At 33.4% G+C, this 21,893-nt stretch overlaps 1 protein-coding gene across 1 annotated transcript; it reads right to left on the bottom strand.

The window, feature by feature from the left end:
• Window positions 1-6,223: 6,223 nt before the first annotated feature.
• Window positions 6,224-15,259, bottom strand: LOC110101282 (ATP-citrate synthase alpha chain protein 2). The gene is made up of 12 exons (XM_020829117.2): window positions 14,986-15,259; window positions 14,681-14,857; window positions 14,431-14,592; window positions 14,242-14,322; window positions 14,069-14,120; window positions 13,660-13,774; window positions 13,493-13,574; window positions 9,453-9,548; window positions 9,254-9,355; window positions 9,045-9,161; window positions 8,854-8,970; window positions 6,224-6,438 (listed from the first exon to the last, which is right to left on the bottom strand). Exons 1-12 carry the CDS (start codon window positions 15,082-15,084, stop codon window positions 6,367-6,369), a joined length of 1,272 nt encoding a protein of 423 aa, XP_020684776.1. The 5' UTR covers window positions 15,085-15,259; the 3' UTR covers window positions 6,224-6,366.
• Between the last annotated feature and the right edge of the window lie 6,634 nt (window positions 15,260-21,893).

The following is a 21,893-nucleotide window of genomic DNA, read 5'->3' as shown; positions in this document are numbered from 1 at the left end:
TTATTCAGCATGTCCAATAAAACACAAAGCTCATGATCGAAAAAGTTATCCCATAGTTCTCATAAAGTCCATAGATTAAACTTTGGAAATATTGTCATCATCAAAGTCCATCATGCATAAAGCTTTGGATCGATGGCTATTTGTCATTGACCTAAATAAATCCCAAAGGGTTTGGGTCACTGGCATACACTCCTTCGCCAAGCACACCAAAGCAAGAAGCTAGGGAAGAAGGTCAAAGATGAATTAACACATCTAAATTACACAAAGCATCAAATAAATGACATCCTCTATTAACATATCTTTTAGAGATATCTAGAGGACTCTCGACATGACATCTAAACTCCAATTTTTGTTTGCAACAAATATGATAAGCTATAGAGCACATATCATATTTGTTAGGGGAGGCATCTTTTGACTGTAAAGCCATCTAGCTAGAACGATCCCACTTCCCCCACGATCCCTTGTAATGGAATGTAACTCCATCATGCACAAAACCACTCAACAACTCTCATTCATCTCATTCGCAAACTCATGAACACAAGAATCATAGAAAGAGGAACTTACCTTCTCTCTTTCTCTCTATTTGAATGCCATAGGAAGCTCCAGTAAAAGACTGGCTTCCTTCATTCATCCATTCCTGAAGCCGAATCTGCACAACTGTCTACCTTTTTTGACCCCCTCTATTGAGCAAGCAATGCCCTCCATCGAGCAAATAAACTCCAATCTTTGCCTCTGAGTCCAATGCCAGCTTCCGTGCCCTAGCCACACCAGCTTGTGCCTTCACTTGCTCCAATTTGACCCTTCCAAACTTAACCCGCGGTTGTCTCACCTCCTTCAAGCAACCACTACTAACCAAACATTTGCCTTCTCTGATCCCTAGTTTACATCAGGATCCCTCTCCCTCTATGTCATATATATAATGATTTGATATATAATTAAAAAAAGAGATGAGAGACATTTCAAATAGGAATTAAAGACCTACGCCATCAACCTTAGGTCCATCTAAAAATGTTTAAATCAAAGACTTGCAACATGATCTTCAATCTGGGTGGATGATTTTAAATTTAAATCTCCCACACCATTGACCTTAGATATGGGCGAGAAGATTTTGTAATTTGAAGCATTCATACCATCGTATCTTTGATCCGGGTAGGATGAATTTGATTTTAAGATCTCGTGTTTCCGTATCTTAGATCTAGGCAAGAAGAACCAAAAGCAAGTGCCTCCCTACCTCCCATTGCGAGGAGGGAATGCCGAGAGGCTGTTGAAATTGAAATTGATAAATAACCTTCACATTTTTAATTTAAAACAAAGTCTACCATTTTAAATTAAAGTAATTTTTAATATTATTATGTATGATTTTAATTGATAAGAAAAAAGAAGGGGGATCACACTTGAATCATACTCATAATTTCATTTTGGATCGTCAAGATTGAAATCACTTACTTTAAAATGACTCTAATATTGATGGATCTAATCTTAGGCTCCCAACTATCAATGTGGATTGATTAGTTTGGATGAGCTAATTACATAATACAATTACCATGGTCATTTGAAAGGAGGTAAAGGCCTGAAGAGCATGTCAAATGGTCTTACAATAGATTTTCTTGTAACATGGGTATACTAAATTTGTGTCAGCTAAGAGAATTGATTTCATCATTTTTGCTTTTTGAGGACATGTTGCTACACTCTCTATGCATCCCTATAGATAATGAGTTATTAAGAGAGTTTTGGAGTATTGTACTGTTGAATTACAAAATTCTTGTATTATGAGTGAGATTGTACAATATGCTTATATCCTAGATCAGGATTAATATGGAAATTATATCATTCAAAATAGTTTAGAAATGAAAAAAAAAAAGACAAATCACCAACAAACTTTCCGATCAAGTTATACACTGCAATAAAATTTTATTTCCAATGATATTGAGAAATGCTTACAACATGGTAACTCTATTGAAACATGACTCTAGATTATGGAAACAATTGGTCAAACTAAAAGGGAATGACAATTTGCCAACCTTAGATGCTTTATGAAGCTTGTTTTGGAACAATAGAAAAATTATGCCAACATATAAGGCAAATGTATTAGTGAATTGAGCTGATCAGATTACTTAGTGATTTGATTTATTACATAAGTTGTCTAGGTCTTATGAATACACCACTTGGAACTATATAAAATGCAACATATAATAGACATTAAAAAGACCATATAAATGTAAGCAATAAACACCACATGCATGTGCTCGGATAAATATTTTAAAGTTACAAACACAAATATCTAAGAATGTTGCATAGGGTCAAATGCTCAATAATACGACATTCTATTTTCAACCTAAACATAACTCGCATGTGTCCTAACAAATGCAATAAATTTGCAAATGCCAAAGTCTGAGAATGTTGTATGGATTGAATATTCAAATTTCATCCTCCTCCATTAAAGGACATGAGTTAACCACAAACTTTTAAATACCTCTCAAATTTTTACAAAAATGCAAGTGACTTTAACATCACATTAATGATGGCTGCGTTAAATGTAAATAGCAATCAGAGGTGTAAAATCTAAAATCCAATAAAAGTATAAATCATTAAAATGAAAGCTATCCTCTATAAAAAAAAAAAAACTAAAACCCATCCACCTCTCACAACTGTTTATTGGGGGTGATAAATTTGAAATAAACCTTAGCTCACAAAGAGAAAAGGTCATGTTAGGTGTATCACTAAGATTCATCCTCAAATAGTCTCTTGCTAATAGGGACATAGCACATGCCCTCTAATCTGGTGGTTTTGGCACAAAATGACACCATTATATTACGATCACGGCCAAAGCCCATATGTTCACTAATGGCGTCAAACCCTTTAGTAATGAATCATATAATATATTCAACAGACATAAAGCCCTCTATCAGCTAAGGTGGATTCTAATATAAGGAACATGATAGCCCAGGACGACGAAGCCATGGGATATTGATCGAACTCATTTTCATTCCCCCCATCACAAATTTTAAGTTTATGGTGATAAACTTTAAGTCGCAAACTCCAAAATTCATATCTCAAATTCAAACCCTAAAATTGTTAATATTATACACTGGATTTGTGACCTATGTGACCTCTTTAACGACTAGCCTTAATCAAAAGTTCTCTCTTGTTATCAAGATGGGTAATTAACTATAGAGGCATGACCCTATAGCTAGGAAACCATAACTTGGATCATAAAGTCCTCACAAAATGAGGGCAAAATATCTGGGTGTGTCTTATCTTCAAACCCAATCTACCTTATGAAAATTTACCCGAAACCTATGCTCATTAAAATTCTTTACAACCACAAACAAAGAAAAGAGATGGTGCAGAGAGGCTAGGGCGCGCGACGAATTTTTGGAGCCCACATATTTCTTTTTTGGGTGAAATAAAATGCTATTTGAAAGCGTGAATTCACCATCTCTATATTTCTATTCAAGCCAGTCTTTGAAGATGTAAAAATCTTTGATAATGTGGCTGATAACTCAGTGATATATGCAATAATTTGAATTGTCATTTTGATCAGCTTCTTCGGGTCTTTTGCACTCCGGTAATTCAAGACCAATATTAAGTGCTTGCTTGAATAATTTTGCCACACTTTTCCTTTTAAAAAAAGATTCTATATTCTAACCAAAAAACTAATCATCATAGATTTTAAAATTCTTATATTGCTTTAAGATTAGTGTTATATTTGTTACCAAATTTTAAAGCTCATTCTAAACAAAATTAAAATTAAAATATCTAGACAGGAATTTCTTCGTTTCACTAAAAAGACTTGATAATTATTTACCATATCTTTTTTGCTACTTTCAATAAATTTTTGTACTAAAAACCTTTTTTAGAAAACAAAATGAAAAATTCCCAAAACAAAGCCTAAGTTTTGATGCATCCATGCCTAACTACTCAAATTTTTAGTATGATATATTTTTCAATGATTCTAGCCTTCATCTGCTTATTAATATTTAATGAAGTAAAAATATCTAAAATATGTTTTAAAACACATTAAATACTAACTTAAAAATTATTACAACGACAACATCAAGCCTTTATCCCACTACGTGTGGTCAGTTACATGAATTCTTTTTCTCTATTGCGTCCTATTAAGAGTCAAATTCTCATTTTAATCTAATAAAAAAGGTCATTTCTAATATTTTCTAACCAAGTCTTAGGTCTACCTCTACCTCTCTTAATATAGGCCAAATTTAACACATCTACTCTCCTAACAAAGTGATCAGAAGGCCGACGTTTTATGTGACCAAACCATCTAAGGTGATTCTCTCTAATCTTATCTATCATGTGAGCTACTCCTACCTTTTCACGTATATGATCGTTTCACATTCTATCTCTTAAAGTAAAGTAACTTATCCACCTGAGCATCCTCATCTCTGCAACACTTAACTTAATTGTATGCTTCTCTTCGAATGGCCAACATTCTACGCCATAAAGCATTACAGATCTCATTACCATCTTATAGAATTTCTCTTATATTTGAGGGATATTTTTCTATCACATAATAAGCCCAATACATTTCTCCACTTCAACCAACTTGAATTCTACTTATATTATCTCCATCTATTTCACCATCACTTTGAACAATAGACTCGAGATATTTAAAACATGTACTTTTATTAATGACTTGATCGCCCAAAGTCACAGTCGCCCCACTAAATTTATTACTATTAAAATTATACTATGTGTATTCGATTTTAAAACTACTAAAACGAAAACCTTTGGACTCTAAGGTTGACCTCCATAATTCAAGTATACCTTCAACTCCCACTTTAATCTTATCAACAAGAAAAATATCAATAAAAAAGAAGCATACACTATGGTACATCCTCCTGCAAATGTCTAATAAGAACATCCGTGACTAAAGCCAAATGATATATGCTTATAGTTGATCATTGATGTAATTCAACTGAAATAGAAAAATACTTGGTCCAACCTCCTTGTGTTTGAACATTAATAACAAGTCCTAAGCACTTATCCTTAATTACTTGAGTATAAGCATTATTAACCTCTTCCTTTTCTAAAATTCTCGAGAGCACTTCTCTTGAAATTGTTTCATAAACTTTCTTTAAATCAATAAATATCATAGGTAGATCCTCTTTATTCATCCTATACTTCTCCATTAAATCTCTCAATAAATGTATAGCTTCCTTAGTAGACCTACCCAGCATATATGAATCCAAATTGATTTTGAGAAACATTAGTATCACATCGTAACCTAAGTTCAATAACTCTCTAAAAAAAATTTATAAAGTATGACACATTAACTTAAATATTCTATAATTTGTACAATCTTGTGCATAAGCTTTATTCTTAAAAATATGAATTAACATACTCTTTCTCCACTCATCTGAAATTTTTTTTTAGCCAAAAAATTCTTTCATCTCCTAAGCATTTTCACACTTCTTGAAATTTCATGAAGACCAATAATTTTTTCACACTTCATTTTCTTTAAAACCTCTTTAACTTTGATTTTACTAATACATCAATAAAAATAAAAATATCTATTTTCATTTACGATGCTATGATCACTAAACTCAATCTTATTCTCAAAATCTTCATTGAAAAAACTTATCAAAATATCTCATCCACATTTGTTGAATATCCTCTTCTAATATAAGTAAATTTTGATCTTCATTCTTAATGATATTTACTTGTACTAAATCCTTACTTCTCCTATCTCCTTGCTTGGTTAACTTATACATGCATCTTTGGCCCTCCTTAATATCTAATCTACATTATAACATATTAAAAGCTAAATTTTTTGCATCATATATTACTTTCTTATACTCCTTATGGGTCTATATCTTTTCAATTTTTTTAAATTTTTACAACTAAACCAATTTTGATAACAAAGCTTCTTTTTTTATTTATCTTTGCTTAATACATCATTATCATGTCACAAGCCCTATGTGAGAAAAGTAGAGGGTTGTGATTAAGTCCTTGACAACCAACATAAAATTTATCAAATAATCATGACATGAATCCTTTAATATATATATATGAGCAAATAAAAAAAATAAGATGCCAACTCAATGTAAGTTTATTTGGAAATTGATAAATCTATAAAGTGGCCCACATAAGAGCTCATAAAATAAAATCAAATAGTAAACAATTTCATTTCAGTTAAAAAAAAAATAAAAAAAAATAAAAACAAAAAAAAAATAGTTTCAGTTACAAATAAGGAGACACAACGTAGCACATTTAAATCACTTTAGATTGTGACGGATAAATATCTATTATGCTCACTGCCATAGTACCATGAACATTATTTTATGTTCCAGCAAACCAAAGGGTAACAAATATTAAAAGAAGAAGAAAAAACTAATAAAAGGTCGATCACGCAGCAGACATAATACAATCAATGGCGCTCTTGCAGATTCCTGTCATTGTTGCCTCAGGTCCATAAACCTATAAAAAAGATTATTCAATTAAACAACTGGAATTAAAAAATCCTTAAGTTCTTTCAATACAATGCAAGAAACTTGGAGATGATGCATAAAATTTTTTTTTTTTTTCAATGTATAAAGAGGAACAAACAGATTACAGTCTTTTTAGAAAATAAGAATCTGCAGCCTCATAAGATCTTTCAACCTTCATCCAAATTTTTTAAAGATTTAAAGTTAAAATAGCTAAAAAGATAACCTTTTTCGTTTTTTTTTTTAATCAATGACTTCCAACAACTTTATATCTCAATTATTTAAAAATTTGAATAAAGGAAGAATGATATGTGAGAATAAAACAAAAATAAAAAATAACAAAAAATTTAAAAAAAAATTGAGAGAATAAAGGTTTTAAAAAAAAAAAAAAATTGAGAGAATAAAGGTTTATATCCTTTCACCAAAAAAAAGACAATAGTCTAATCTATTCTTGTGTGCACGCATGTGTGTGTATATATATATATATGAAAACTTTTTACACGGGCAACACAATAAATTTGATATTTATCATCTTAAAACTTCATTCTATACTATAGTTAATACAATTTACTTGATTTAAATCTTTACATCATGTAAGAGAAAGAGTTGGAATGTAGAAACAAAAATTGTGATTATATAGGTTTCACATTCTTAGAAAAATTACGAAAGGTATTTCCAACTTGTTGATGATATTTTATGAATTGGCAACTATTATGATATATAATGAAGTTTGCAATACAATAAATTCAATATTTATTATCTTAAAACTTCACTCTATATTCAGCTAGTTGCCAATCTACAAACATCGTCAAAAAGTTGTAAGTACCTCTTCTAAAAAAAAAAAAATCTTTCTAAGATTGTGAAACTTATATAATCAAAATTTTTATTTCTACATTCAAACTCTTTCTTTTTGGAGATGTATTTAGTCAAGTGAATTTTATGCAAGATGAAAATCAAAAAATGTTTTTTCTTAGAAGAGGATATTCAACATAGGTAGATGATATATTTCGATAATTTTTTAATAAAGGTTCTCAAAATATGTTGACTTTAGTGATATTAATATCCTAAATGAAAGTAGAGATTTTTGTTTTATGGTCATATTATTAAAACCAATGTTCAAGATGCTTTAAAGGAAATAAAGTGTGGAAACACAATAAGACCTTATGATATTCCAATAGATATGTGAAAATACTTTGGAGATCATGAAATTTCTTAGCTTTACTAAATTTTTTAATATTATTTTGAATAGGGGTGTAGACGAGTCAAGTCGAGCTCAAGTCATCCTTAGCTAAAGCTTCAATTGATTAATTAATTAAGTTCGAGCCTACTCACGAGCCGGCTCACTTATTATGAATGAGAGAAAATTATTATAATTCAAGTAATTATTATAATCAAATGGTGAAAAGAATATGAAATTAAATTAAAAATAATAAAAAATCACTTAATATAAAAAATGATTCAAATAGAATATAAAACGAGTATATATGTTAAAGTGGAGAAATGCAACGTGTCTGTTACATGATAGAAAAGTACCCCTCTAACTTAAGAGAAAATTTTATATGATGGTGGTGAGACTTGCAATGCTTATGACACATAATATTGGCCATTATAAGAGAAGCATAAAATTAAGTAAAGTGTTGCAGAGATAAGAATACTCAGATGGATGAGTGATTTTATACTTAGAAATAGAATATAAAACGAGTATATATGTGCAAATAAGATTAGAGATAGTTGCTTTAGATAAATTGGTCACATAAAACATTGGCCTTTGACGATCATGTTCGGAGAGTACAAGTATTAGATATAACTTATGTAAAAAAAGAAGTAAACCTAAAAAAACTTGGTTATAAATATTAAAAATGACCCTTTTAATTAAAAAGAAAAAAGAAATGACCCTTTTTATATTATATTTAAATGAGAAATTGACTTTTAATAGCTTACGCCTCAGACCGCCTCGAGGCTTACGCCTCGCCTCACGGACGAAAACCGCCTCGAGGCGCAGTTACGCAATTTTAAACCTTGGAATAAAGGTTTGTTGTTATCGTTGTTGCTGTATTTTTCCAACTCTTTCACTTTCTCTTTCTCTCTCTCTCTCTCTCTCTTTTTTAATTCTTTTAAGTACAAGTCAAAAAATAAAGAAGGGTTGAGATATATTGAGTCACCAAATCAAACAACATAGTGGAGTAAATCCGCACTAATGGGGTGCATGTGCCCTTGTGCCAAATGCCAATAATGCAAACATAAAATGTGAAAATCAACCCTGGCAGATGTGAAAGTTCTTAAAATAAAGCTATATGCCATCTACTAGAACTTCTTAGTCAACCCTTGTATTAAACTTGATATATTAATGGGAAGCTGAAGATAATATCAAAAATGAGAACACTACAAGAAGAAGGGAATTTGTTACCTCAAGAGGAACACCAAGTTCATCACCAAGAGCTCGCATTTTTGCTAGACCTGTCTGGTAATTTGGGCCTCCTCTTCGGACATAAATGTGCATTCTAGCTGCCTTTAATTTGGATTCCTGCAGGGGAAAAAAATTTTGAGTAGATATGGAAGAGAATGAAACAAAAACTTATGTTTTAAATTTAATTGGACCTTTTCCCTTAAGGCTCTTATAATTCCATTGAAAGTAGCAGCAACATCAGTGAAGTTAGCTATGCCACCACCAATGAGAAGAGCTCTCTTGCGGCCATCAGGATCCGCAGTAGCACACTACAGCAAAACAGCGGAAACACAGTTTTATGGGTTTATCAGCTTATAGTTAGTATATGGAGAGCCAAAACAACTATTTAGTTGTTTCTTACATCAAGCACAACTCTGGCATACTGTAAAACCTCTTCCTCTTTTGGAGCACCACTGTACTCAGCATAATTTCCAAGCTCTGATGCATAGCCCAAGTCACCAACCTAAGAAACAAAAGCACATCATGATTACTTAGTAATTAATTATCAAAAATGCCAATGAAAATAGATTTACAACGCCAAAGAGAATATAATTGCTTACTGTGTCAGCATATATGACACTGGCACCGCCCCCAGCCACCATTGTCCATATCCGCCCTTTGGAATTTAACACAGTGAATTTAAGGGAGGCACTGGTCTGAAAAGAGGGGGTAAATCAGCTACCTATTCTATACAGTTTAGCAAATAGCAAGCTGTTCAAAAAAGGATTACATTGTAGTCCGAAATATTACAATCACGTTGCAGAATTAGTAAGACAAATACAAAATAACATTTACTTATTTGCTTCTTGGCTTCCTGAACTATTAGCTAATCATCATTAGGAAGCACACAAAGGAAATTTTTCTCCCAATAGGAATGTTCATGAGGATTAGTATTGTGTTTGGTAGAGTGACTTCAACATTATATTTATTTGGGTAATAGAATGTAAATTATCATTGGATTGGTAAGTAGATAAATGTTTGTTTTTTGCAAGGCTTTTAAAACCGGACCGGTCAATGAACCGGAAGAATGAGAGGTTTGGGGTTCGATGGTCGAACCGGGGGGTCGAACCGGATGACGTAATAAATACTTATTATATTTAAATATTATAATAATTATACAACTATCTTGTATGGCTATCTAGAGGAACATTACAGAGCAATTTGACATTCCAAATTGAAGAACGCAAGCTTAATACAACTGTCAAATAATTCATGAATCTAAAATAGGATAAAAGGTTCTTACTAACAAAACAAGCAAACTCACAACAAACTTGCAGAAATAATAAATTTAATCCCATTCATGTGTGCATAAAGGACGTCTAGCCAAACCAAATAAACAAAAAAAAAAGAATTTTTCTTGAGCTTTTGCTCCTGATTTCATTATCATAATTAATAAAAAAAGAAAAAAAAAAACACAACAAGAACAAAAAAAAAAGAGTAACTAGTAGCTACTGTTGCTAACGGAGATGAGCATGATACAAAAAGCAAATGAAAGCCGAGATTTTGAAAAAATAGCACTATCATAAGAAAAGAAAAAAGAGAACAGAGCAAATGAAATGATTGAAATCTGTAGATTTTGAAAAAAAAAACAAAACAAAAACAAAACTCTAGAAACAAACCTAGACCTGGAACAGGAGACGCCAAAACGGTGTTCGGCCTTCGGCTTCTAGCTTCGCGAACGAATAGATAGCAGGAGACGTTGTTGTCTTGTTGTCTTCTACTCTTCTGGATTCGTGAACGAACGAGACATTGAGACGGGGAGAGCGAAGTGCGAACGAGCCGAGAAGTCGGGAAGAAGATCGTCCGAATGAGTGTTTTCGTTTTTCCCTCTCCCGTATAAGTTCGCATTCCCGAATCACAGCTGTCGGATCTCGCTAAAATTGAACCGGACGGTTATCAATAACCGGAACCGGTTCGGCGGTTCGACGGTCGAACCGCCGGTTCAAGCGGTTCAAAGGCGGTTTTGAGCGAAACCGGTTATATGCTAAACCATAACCAGCCAGCCGGCCGGTTCGCGGTTCAACCGGTTGAACCGGCCGGTCCGGTCCGGTTTTAAAAGCATTGGTTTTTTGCAAGTTGCTCCAATTTTCTAGTTCCATTTGCCCTTTTTTTTAAGAATAAATTACGGGCATCTTGCTGCTCACATGAAGAGGAAGATGCTCACAAACAGCTTGATTAATGATGCAGCAAACATAAAAACTAGAGTAGATTAGGAAGCAAAGAAAAACTAGTAAACTAGGCAATGTAAGGCTGGCATATCAGCATTAGAATTCTATAACAAGTAATACCGATGAGCAACTTTAGATAGTTTTTATGAAGTACCAAAAAAAAGGAGAAATTACATGGCTTGAACTAGAGACAACATTCCCTCGAGAAATCGAATATTGAATGCTGATGCATAGATAACTCAAATATAACTTTCGTCAGTCACTATTTTAATATATTGAACTTTTACTTCAAATCAGCAAATATGTTTTATTGGTAGTAGCTAAAAATATGATAATCTAATATCTTGTGTCTGCTAAATAGCCCAAGGCTTTAATTAAGTTGGTAGATTATTCGCATTATTCACACTACATTAAGTATACACAGTCACAGTTAGGGATTTTTTCCTCCTTAATTTTGCATTCTTTCTCAAATAAGTGACTGTAATTTCATAAATAATTGGTGTAAAACAGTTCAGGAACTAAGGCCATCCCAAATAAATGGAAAAATTGGTCTTCTCATGCCTAGTTCCTTTCTTCCTGATAACATTTTATACCAAAGAAACATCATTTTAAGAATCATTCTCAAAGGCATGAATTAAGCATAGGTTCAAAACAAAACTACATCTTCAACATTATCATCCTTAGATGCCACTATTGAGGTGCGCCATATGATTCCTTTTTACTTGCTCCTATTAGGTTATGCTCTTTGCATAAAACATCAAAAAAAGAAATGCTATAACTTCATTATATAACCTCATGCACCAGAAACACCACTCTTCATGTTTCCGACAACGTGATGCATTTGGTGTTAATATGATTAACGCAGTTCTTTTAACACATTTTCCTTCGCAATCTTTTAACGCTAATCTACCCTCCAACTTTTCAAGAACTTTTGATCTTGTTCGTAAGCCTACGCAATCTTGGTTTATTCCCTCAAAAGCTATATCCAATGCAGCTACCTATGCAATTTCTATGATATATATGCCATTTTACACAGCACTTTTTACATTTACCAAGATTAATCAATCATCAGATCATGTTTAACTTCCTTCTAACATTTAAATATCTCAAGTGTTATTATGACTGGGAGTTCATTGGTTTAATTCAGGAAAATAGTCTCTAAAATGAAAGTACAGGGCAGCGTACATCAACTCCTCCCAACACCCAATATTCGTAAAAGCCTGCAACTAGTATGATCCAACATCAAAATATCTAAAACTTGTCATTTGTAGAGAAGGTAGGCTAAATACTCAATTACGAATATGAAGAAAACATTTAAAGATAACTTACTAAAGTTCAAACATACAGTGCTGCATCTTCATATAAAACAACACTTAGAACAGAAAAAGTGCATCTTTCAAGCAATTTTTTAATTTTAGAAAGCCTAGACTCGGGTTTAAAACATCTTTCAAGCAATTTTTTAATTTTAGAAAGCCTAGACTCGGTTTTATTGTTTTAGATATCTTAGGGTCTATTGTTCAAAGCGACGATGAAATAGATGAGAAAATTATTAGTAGAATTCAAATTAGATGATTGAAGTGGAGAAAAATATCGGGTCTATTGTGTGATGAAAGAGTACTCCTCAAACTCAAGGGAAAATAATAAGATAGTAGAGAGATCTGAAATGCATTATGGTGCAAAATTTTGGCCCTTAAAAGAGAAGCATAAAATTACGTTTAGTGTTGCATAGATGAGGATGCTTTAACGGATGAGTGGTTTTACTCTTAGAAATAATGCGAAATGAGTATGTACATGAAAAGGTTGAAGTAACTCCAATAGCAGATAAGATTAGAAAGAGTCATCTTAGATAGTTTGGTCACATAAAACGTCGACTTTCCGATGACCTTGTTAGGAGAGTACATGTATTAAATTTGGCCTACGTTAAGAAAGGTAGGGGTAGACTTAAAACGACTTGGTTATAAAGTATTAAAAATAACCTTCTTTTATTATATTTAAATGAAAATTTGACTATTAATAGAACATAATAGAGAAAAAAGATTCATGTAGCCAACACGTAGTGAGAAAAAAGACTTGATATCGTTGTTGTTCTTGTTGTAGAAAGCCCAAACTCTTACTATAGATATAAAAAAAAAAAAAGGTTTATTTTAAGCAATTCAACCAGGACAAATTTAATTTCACCACTAGACCCAACAGTCAACAAAATATTAAGTACAACTTGTTTTTCCTTATGTTTCAGAGACATTCTAAAAAGCTGTTATCAAGTCAGCAAGCATATCCTTGCATCACACAAGTTGCTTTCTTCAAAGTTATTCTGCTGTCCTAAATCTTACTTGTCTACTCTCCAACATGTATGCTACAATTCTAAGGACTTCAATATAAATGTGCAAGGTAGTCTGAATAAGAGCATTTACGGTTATTAAACATTTTCCCACCTTTTCATCCAAGGAGTGGATAAAGCTTTCTGTTGGACTCAAAACCCTACCAAAAGGTAATGGAAATTCTAGGCTCCCCCATCTGCAAATTTTGAATAAAGTGTTATCAGAATTAAAAATAATAATAGATTGATAGTATCAGCTTCAAGAGATATTTGTGAATTTACTTTTTAAAGTTTTTAAAAGCAGCCGTGTCATCCAATTCTCCTCGCATATCCAGCGGATAAGGCTCTCCATTAACCAATGTAAACGGATTCATCTCAAGAAAACTAAAATCCAAATCTGCGCAAGTTGCTCTCCATATTAATTTCAAGTCACACAAAGAACAAATCTTCCAATAGCACTCTTTCAAACAATGAAAAAATAATAATTTTTCATAATGATCAAGCATATGTCAGCAAGGATTCTCAACTAACATTTACAAACTAAGAATCAACACAATGCCACTTCTGCAGATAGATTATTTTCAAAAGTTAACTAACACAAAAGAGCATGCCTGTACACAAAATTAGATCTGAAAGTAACAATAAGTCTCCAGTTATGAGGGAAGGGAATTGTTTTCAAATAAAAGAATACCTTGGAATACATCAAATACCCCTTTTATGAAGTTCCCAATCTTCCCTCTAACCTGAGATAAAAACAATTGTCAACCAGTTTATGAGTTTTCCATGAAGAAACACAATGAAAAATTAAATGTCATATATTCACTATTCATGAACTAAAACTAAGAAAAACATCTATAATCCCACCTCCAGAGGAAGAGTAGCAATCAATGGAGCACAAACTTCGTAAGTCATGGATTTCTCAGTAGGGAGGAACACAGTCTTAACCTGCAATGCCGATATCCATATAGATTCTATTACCTTAATGCATACTAATGAAAGAAAATGAAGCATGAAATGAGAAGCAACCAACATCAACTATTATTTCATAATCACCTTGTCCCAGTTCTCCTCAATTTCAATACCACCACACTCGGAGAAGCTGAGAGTACAACCAAGCCTATCTGATACGATGGAGAGGTAATACTCTTGCTCATGGGGCACAAAGGGCTCAACAATAAATGTGGTAATTGGAGCCTTGCAACCACCCATCTCAACCTAAGTAGACCAAAAGGTAAAGTTCATGACTTCATCACAGAATTCTGAAATGTAAACAGAAGAGAACTCAAAGCAAGTAAGTAATCACCTCCACTCCTAGGCGCCCCTTTACAAACTGAGCCACCTCGGCAAGATCCAAGTTAAGCGCAACCAGCCCGCTCTTCCCACGCTTCCCGAACAACATATCGGGTTTCACCACCAGCTTACTGGATGAGAGCCATGGCTCCTTGTCCGTCAGCTCCGTGAAATCCGTAGCCTCGGTGACCTTTCCAGCAAACCCATCATTAAACAGAAAGGCTACAACTTGCAGATTTGAAATGAAAAAAATTCTTTGAATTGACTTGAACAAGGTCAGGCAAGAAAGTAATATATCTCAAGATTGGGAAATGATACCTGGGCGGAGCGGATCTGAAGCTCAATTCCGGCGAGTCGCTTCAGGTGCTCTTTGAGGAGTCGCTTGGAGTCGTATTCCCGAATCTTCTTCCTTGCCATCTCCGGTCTCGGACGAATCGAGATCTGATTGAGCTCAAAGAATGAGGAGAACAAAATCACAGAGCTCAATCTGGATGATTTGGGTTAAAAACGCCAATATAAAGAAGAATTCGAGAGCGAGCGAGCGAGAGAGAGAGAGAGAGAGAGAGAGAGAGAGAGAGAGCGGGGGTAGATGAAATCGTAGAGAGGCAAGCAAAGGCATTCACCTACCGGTCCCTGGGCGAACTGTAGACACCCACGACGTGACGTGTAGCTAACTATGCGCCCACAATTTTATTGGTTCGCTTTCGTTGGAAACGATCGAGTGTCAAATCTTGTTTGGCTGTCGTTGTGTGGACCCCGAGAAATGTAGCGCAGATGGCTACACAGCATTATGCCATGGTAGATGGGACATTTTGCGAAGGACAGTGATGGCAGCATCTTCGTCTAAACCAAACGAAATAAAAATTAAAAAAATCGTTTTAGAGCATTGTTTTCAAAATCGGATCGGACCGTTCGGTTCAACCGGTTGAACGTGAACCGGCTCAAATCAAAACCTCTATATCATAAAACCGTAGTTAAATCGCTCGAACCGACGGTTCGGTTGCCGAACCGCGCGCTGAACCGGTCCCGATTTCTGCTAAACGGACGGTTCAGCTACAACGCCTTTTTAGCGAAATTGAGAAGATCCGACGGCAGAGATGCGAAGACGGTGATGCTTTATGAAAAAAAAAAAGAAACCTTATTTCATTTGTCACGTATGTTCTTTGTTTCGTCTGTTTGCCTTTTCTTCTTTGGCTCTTCCCGACGTTCCCATCTCGTGGCGTCTCCTTCTCGTTCGCGAAGCCGGAAGCCATCACCGAAGAGGCCTGCTCGTTCACGAAGACAGAAGGAAAGTCTCGCTCGTTCTGGTTTGTATCGTTTGTTTCTAAAGTAGTTTTTTTTTTTTGTCAAATCCAAATACATGAATCAATGAATGTATTTTTTCATGTATGTTTTTAATTTCATTTTCCTATTCTAAAATGTAATTTTTTTTTTGAATTTCAGCTTGTTCGGCATATCTTCTTCGATTTGGAACTCCGAACTTCTTCTCTGCTTTCTGCATATCTTCTTCGGTTCGCTAAGACAGAAGCCACGGTTAGTTCAAATTTCAATTTGTTGGTAGTATTTAGGATATGATGAAACTCCTATTAATGCTCTTACATTTAAGTTTGACTGAAATTTTGGTACGCATTAAATTTCATTTAATCTGCAGATATTGATCTCAACTAGGAGAATGTTCAAACTTCAATCTAGGATTTAATGGTTTTACCTAAATGTGCACTTGTACCAGCAACTAAGTCCATAAGTGAATGTTCTTGTGAGTTAAACAAAGCTTGAAACTTGATCCTAAAACTTAGAACCTCAACTAGAAGAAGATTCTCCATTCCAATATGATTTTACAATTGAACCTCCACTTTAATATGAACTTCAATCTTGGATTGAATCTAAATGTGCACTAGCACCAACGTTTAAGTCCACACTTGAATGTTCTTGTGAACCAAAACAAGACTTGAAACTTGTTCCTAAATCTGAATTTGACCTTAAGCCTGATCACCTTATGCTTTGTAAAATTATTAGTTTGCTTGTTTCTTTTCTTTATCTAACTCTCAAGAAAGTATCTATTAACAGTTATCAAATGTATGTTATTAGCACAGTTAAGATTTGTTTGATATGAAAATGGAATGTAGAGTGAATGTATTAGAGTAATTTTTTCATTCATTTTATTAATTTTTAATAATATTAGTATTTATTATGTCATCCGGTTCGACCCCAGTTTGATCGGTCAAAACGTGAATCTCTCCTTCTAGTTCGTTGTCCGGTCGGATTTTCACAACCTTATTTTAGAGATTAATATTTAATTTTTTATTTTTTTTAAGATGTCAATTGCATTAATAAAAAAGACAAAAAAATAATCTACATCATGGTGATAGTACTACTATCACATTCCTCCTTTAAAAAGAAAAAAAGGAGGAATCTTATTGTCACAAATATCAACCCATAAAAAATCACTAAAAATTTATTAGTACAGAAATCAGCTAACTTATTATAATGTCTACTAGAATAAGGAAATAAAACATTATTAAACTCCTTTAAGAATGATAGATCCTCCAATAACTGGTTCCTAGACATTTGATTTGATTTGCCAAAAAGTCATGCAGTAATTTGATAATATTGTAACTGTCACCTTCAATGATTATGCCTTTTGCCTCTAACATCCAATTCTGAACAACTGACTTTAAAGAAGTAATAGCTAAGAGGTCCACCTGAGCAATATCCTAGTGCATACAATGAAAGCAAAATGCCAACAAAAATCTGCCATTAGTATCTCTAAAAACTCCAACTTTATTAGTTGTTAACAAAGTAGCATTAATATTTACCTTAATCCAATCGGGGGGAGGAGGGTGCAAATGATTACAAAACAGTTTAAGAAGCTAATAAACACCCTAGTGTTCTGGTATAAGATTAAATTAGTAAGAAGAAGCAACAAAGCTTCACATTCGATGCAATAAAAGGACTATCTTCAACCCCTCCATGCTTGATTTTATTCCTACTCTTCCAAGAGAAGTATAATAATGTACAATATATGTTAGCCATAAACGGAATAGTACCAGTTATCCCCTTTAACTCAGCTTTGCAATCCGCAAAAGAGAGGAATGATGGTACAATAAATCCCCATGCATTCAAAACATCTATAACTTGTTCACACAATTAGTTGTAATATGATCATAAATTTCAATAGTAAGACATGTTGCAACTTAGTTTTTTAAAACTATGTTTCTATATCATGTGAGTTTTTGATGATACCAAAATATTATTGTGTTGATTACTATTTCACCTAACATATATTGGAAAAATTTTGTTTGTGTACTAACGTTTCAGGAAAATCATACTTCAGACTGCCAAAGACTTCAAGACAGACTAGATTAGGGTTTCTTGTAATTGAAATTTATACATATTCTATTTTTTCTTGAGTTTGAGAGAATGTGATTATAATTTATTTTTAAAACTAATCATACAGTACAATTCTTGAATCATACTGGAAGATTTGACATGATAGTTCATCCAAAACTAAGTTAATCAAATTAGCCTTGGAATTTTATCTTGAACTATTCGTACTGTATGAAGTTGACTTTGCTAAACGACATCTAGAGTACGAAATGGATACCAGTTCATCCCAAACGAACTCACCATTTTTTGAACTGATCCTATTATATGGTGTTTGATTCATACATACGACATCTAGAGTACGAAATGGGTGTTTATCAGTTCGTCCCATACGAATACGTAAATTTTTTTAATGGTTCATACTATATGATGTTGGATTCTTACAAACAATGTCCAGAGTACGAAATGGGTTCATTCATATTTATACCATATAAAAATGATTTGATTAAATTGTTCATATTGCACGCTATATTATTTGTGCAGACAATTCAGATGTATGAAATGAGTTTGTACAAAATCGTACTGGATGAACCTATTCAGTTTTGAACTGTTCATACTATACGATATTAGTTCGTACATACGACTAACAGAGTATGAAACTATGTTCATACAAGATCATACACAGCTTTTTGAACTATTCATACGTACGAAATATGATAATATTGTATGATCCAAGTATGCATAAGCTTGATATTCTCAGTTTTTTGTAAGATTTTTCTTGCTTTTCATATATAAGTGTCATGAAAAACTGACATAGAGACTTCTGCTTTGATTTTTCTCTTGGGAGTGAAAAGAGAGTGTTTTGGGAGAGTGTTTGGGAGTGAAGTTTGAGAGATCTTGCAAGTAGAATTTGTGAAGGGTTTACAAGGTTTCCCAAAGGTGGGAATCTCTTTGTGTGCTTTTGAAATCTCTGCCTACTTATTTGAAGACTCTTAAGAGAAGATCTTTGGAGAAGAACTGGTACTCTACCATTACCTAGAGGGTGAAAAAGGACATTGGTACTCTACCATCACCAAGAGGGTGAGAAAGTACGTTGGTACTCTGCCATCACCAAGAGAGTGAGAAAGGACATTAGTACTCTACAATCACCATGAGGGTGAGAAAGAACGACGATACTCTGCTGCATCGGGGATGGTGGAAGAGAGGTTATTATAAGGGCTTCTCCACCTTGCTGTGGGAGCAAAAGAAAAGTCACTTTGATATAGTGCAATACGTAAAGGAGTCTTCAGGGAGTGGACATAGGTCTAGTTAGACCAAACCACTATAAAATTTGGTGTTATTCTGCCTTTACTTTTTACTACATTTTTTTCTACACTTTTATTTTATGCGGTTACATAATCTTTTGTGAGAATCTATTATTATGCTAAATTTATTAAATCGATTTTCTAAATTTTTAAGAGAATTTTTAAATTACTAATTCACCCCCTCTTAGTTAACCTTGAGATAATTTTATTAGGTCTAACAACCCAGTCGAACTTTCAAGACAACCTCTAAGACATAAGTTATTATCAAATAGCCTTCTCTCTCATAAGTAATTATTTGATGGGATAGCATTGTTACATAATTGCTAAAAAAATAACTTCACCTGAGAGTTAAGCTTTAATTTTTTTTACTCACTTCTAATAATCATCATCCTCTTAACTTCAACTAATGCCCCTGATGCCATAGCAGCAATAGTTTTACCAAAAAATTTGGATTTAAGCTCTATGTGATCCTGTATAAGCTCTGGACAAATCTGCATTAGAAAAATTAACTCAACAAGGTTATTTCCAATGTGTTGCTCCAACCTGTTAATGTCCCATCCCCCATCCGAAATAAAGTAATATAGGAAAACTGAATAATCTTCAAATTTAGCAATAAAAGTGGGCCACCTATCCAATCTTCTATCAAGAATCCCAACATCCCTTAAGCCATTAATAGAAGAACCATGCAAAACTCTCCATCTCACAATATTCTGAAGATAATTTGCTCCATATAGAATTATTTTACAAGGAGGAGAAGTTTACCTCTTCGGCTCTAGATTCCAAAAAAATTCACCATACTTAGCAATCAAGATTCTATTCAGTAATGAACCAAGATTATTAATGAGATTCCAAGTAAATCTAGCCCTCAATGTAGTTATCTTGGCTATAACAGAATAAAGATCATGCCCTCCCTTCTCCTTTGATTTACACAAAGTATCCCAAACAACATAATGAAGACCACATTCACCATTATGATTGTTCCAAATAAATTTTTTACACATTTTTTCAAAATCTTTCAAAATGCTCTTAGGAACCAAAGAGTGAGATGAAAGAAATAATAAAAGACAAAGAAAGACAATTTTAACAAGAACCATCATACTAGCTAAGGAAATAAATTTATTCCCCCACACATTCAATCTAGTTAATGTTTTCTCAATCAAGTGCTAAAAATCTGAATTCACAAGCATATGCAAAGACATCTTCACATGAAGATAGTCCAACTCCTTGACAACTTTAAAACCAAACATATTTGAGATACAATTCCTTCTACTCCTCTTGATAGACTTACCAAAAATTATGGAAGATTTTTGGGAATTAATTTTTTGACCAGACCAATTACAATATTTCAATAAAATGTTCCTCATCTTCTTCACATTTTTAGACTTAGCATCCAAAAACAATAATATGTCATCTTCATACAACAAGTGAAAAATTCTTTATGCATTTGAAGTAATTTTAATCCCCAACTTTTTACCTCTTTGAGCAAATGCATCTAAAAGTAATTGAGAATAAATAATAAATAAAAAGATAGACAATGGGCATCCTTGGCTAAAAGTACTTATAGCCTCTATGCACTTTGAATTACAACCATTGATAATAATTGAGAACTTATCATCCACTACACATTCCAATGTTAGATTTGTAAATTTATTTGGAAATCCAAAGTAATCCAAACTTGTTTCAAAGTAGACCAACACATACAATCGTATGCTTGCTCCATATCAAACTTGATAGCCAAAAACCCTTTACTAGCCTTCAAAAATCTAATTTTATTGAAGACTTCATGAGTCAACAAAATGTGATCCAATATAGACCTCCCTCTAATGAAAGCCACTTGTTCATTAGATATAATTTTTGGAATGATAAGAAGTAATCTATTCAAAAAAAAATTTGCCACAATTTTATATATAAATTTGTATAGACTGATAGGTAGTTAAAAAACACTTCCAAATGCCTTTCTAATCTTCAACCATGACTCCATGTCCATTCTTCTCATGATTAATCTAATTTTCATTCCTTCTAGCATTAGTAAAGGCATGAAAAAATCTTGAATTAGAATTCCCATCCTTGATCCGACAGGCTCTAGATCTCAGCCTCCACCAGGTGTTCAACCATGCCAAATGCACATTCAGCTCTCTAACTTTAGCTCTTAACAACAATAGATTTGCATTAGAAAGCCAACCGTTATTGGCCTCCTCCTCTTGAAGCATCAGCACTTCCTTCTTAAGATCTTCCTTCAAGGACAAGAAATTCTTCAATTTGGCTTTACTCCAAAAAAAAAAAGCTCTCAAAGTCCTCTTGCATTTTTTATTCAAAATCTGAGCTGCATCTCCCTCAGTATCTCCCTCAATCAATTTATTCCAAGCATTTGCAACAATGGCTGTTGACTCAAGGTTGAATATCCAAATATCATCAAACTTCAATAGATTATTCTTCCACTTAAAGGAGTTAAAGATCTTCAATACTATTAGACTAAGTAAATTTAGTGCCCGAAGCAATCCTTGCCATATGCCTTACCACAGCTACATGAAGTTTCTCTAAGGCCAAGGAATTCAATAAACACCTATCCAATCTCTCCAAAATATGACCACCCCCACT

Source organism: Dendrobium catenatum, unplaced genomic scaffold (assembly GCF_001605985.2).
Source record: "Dendrobium catenatum unplaced genomic scaffold, ASM160598v2 original_scaffold_43362, whole genome shotgun sequence".
NCBI lineage: Eukaryota > Viridiplantae > Streptophyta > Magnoliopsida > Asparagales > Orchidaceae > Dendrobium > Dendrobium catenatum.
The sequence above is the reverse complement of the archived record's forward strand: the minus strand, read 5'-3'. Positions and strand labels throughout refer to the sequence as shown.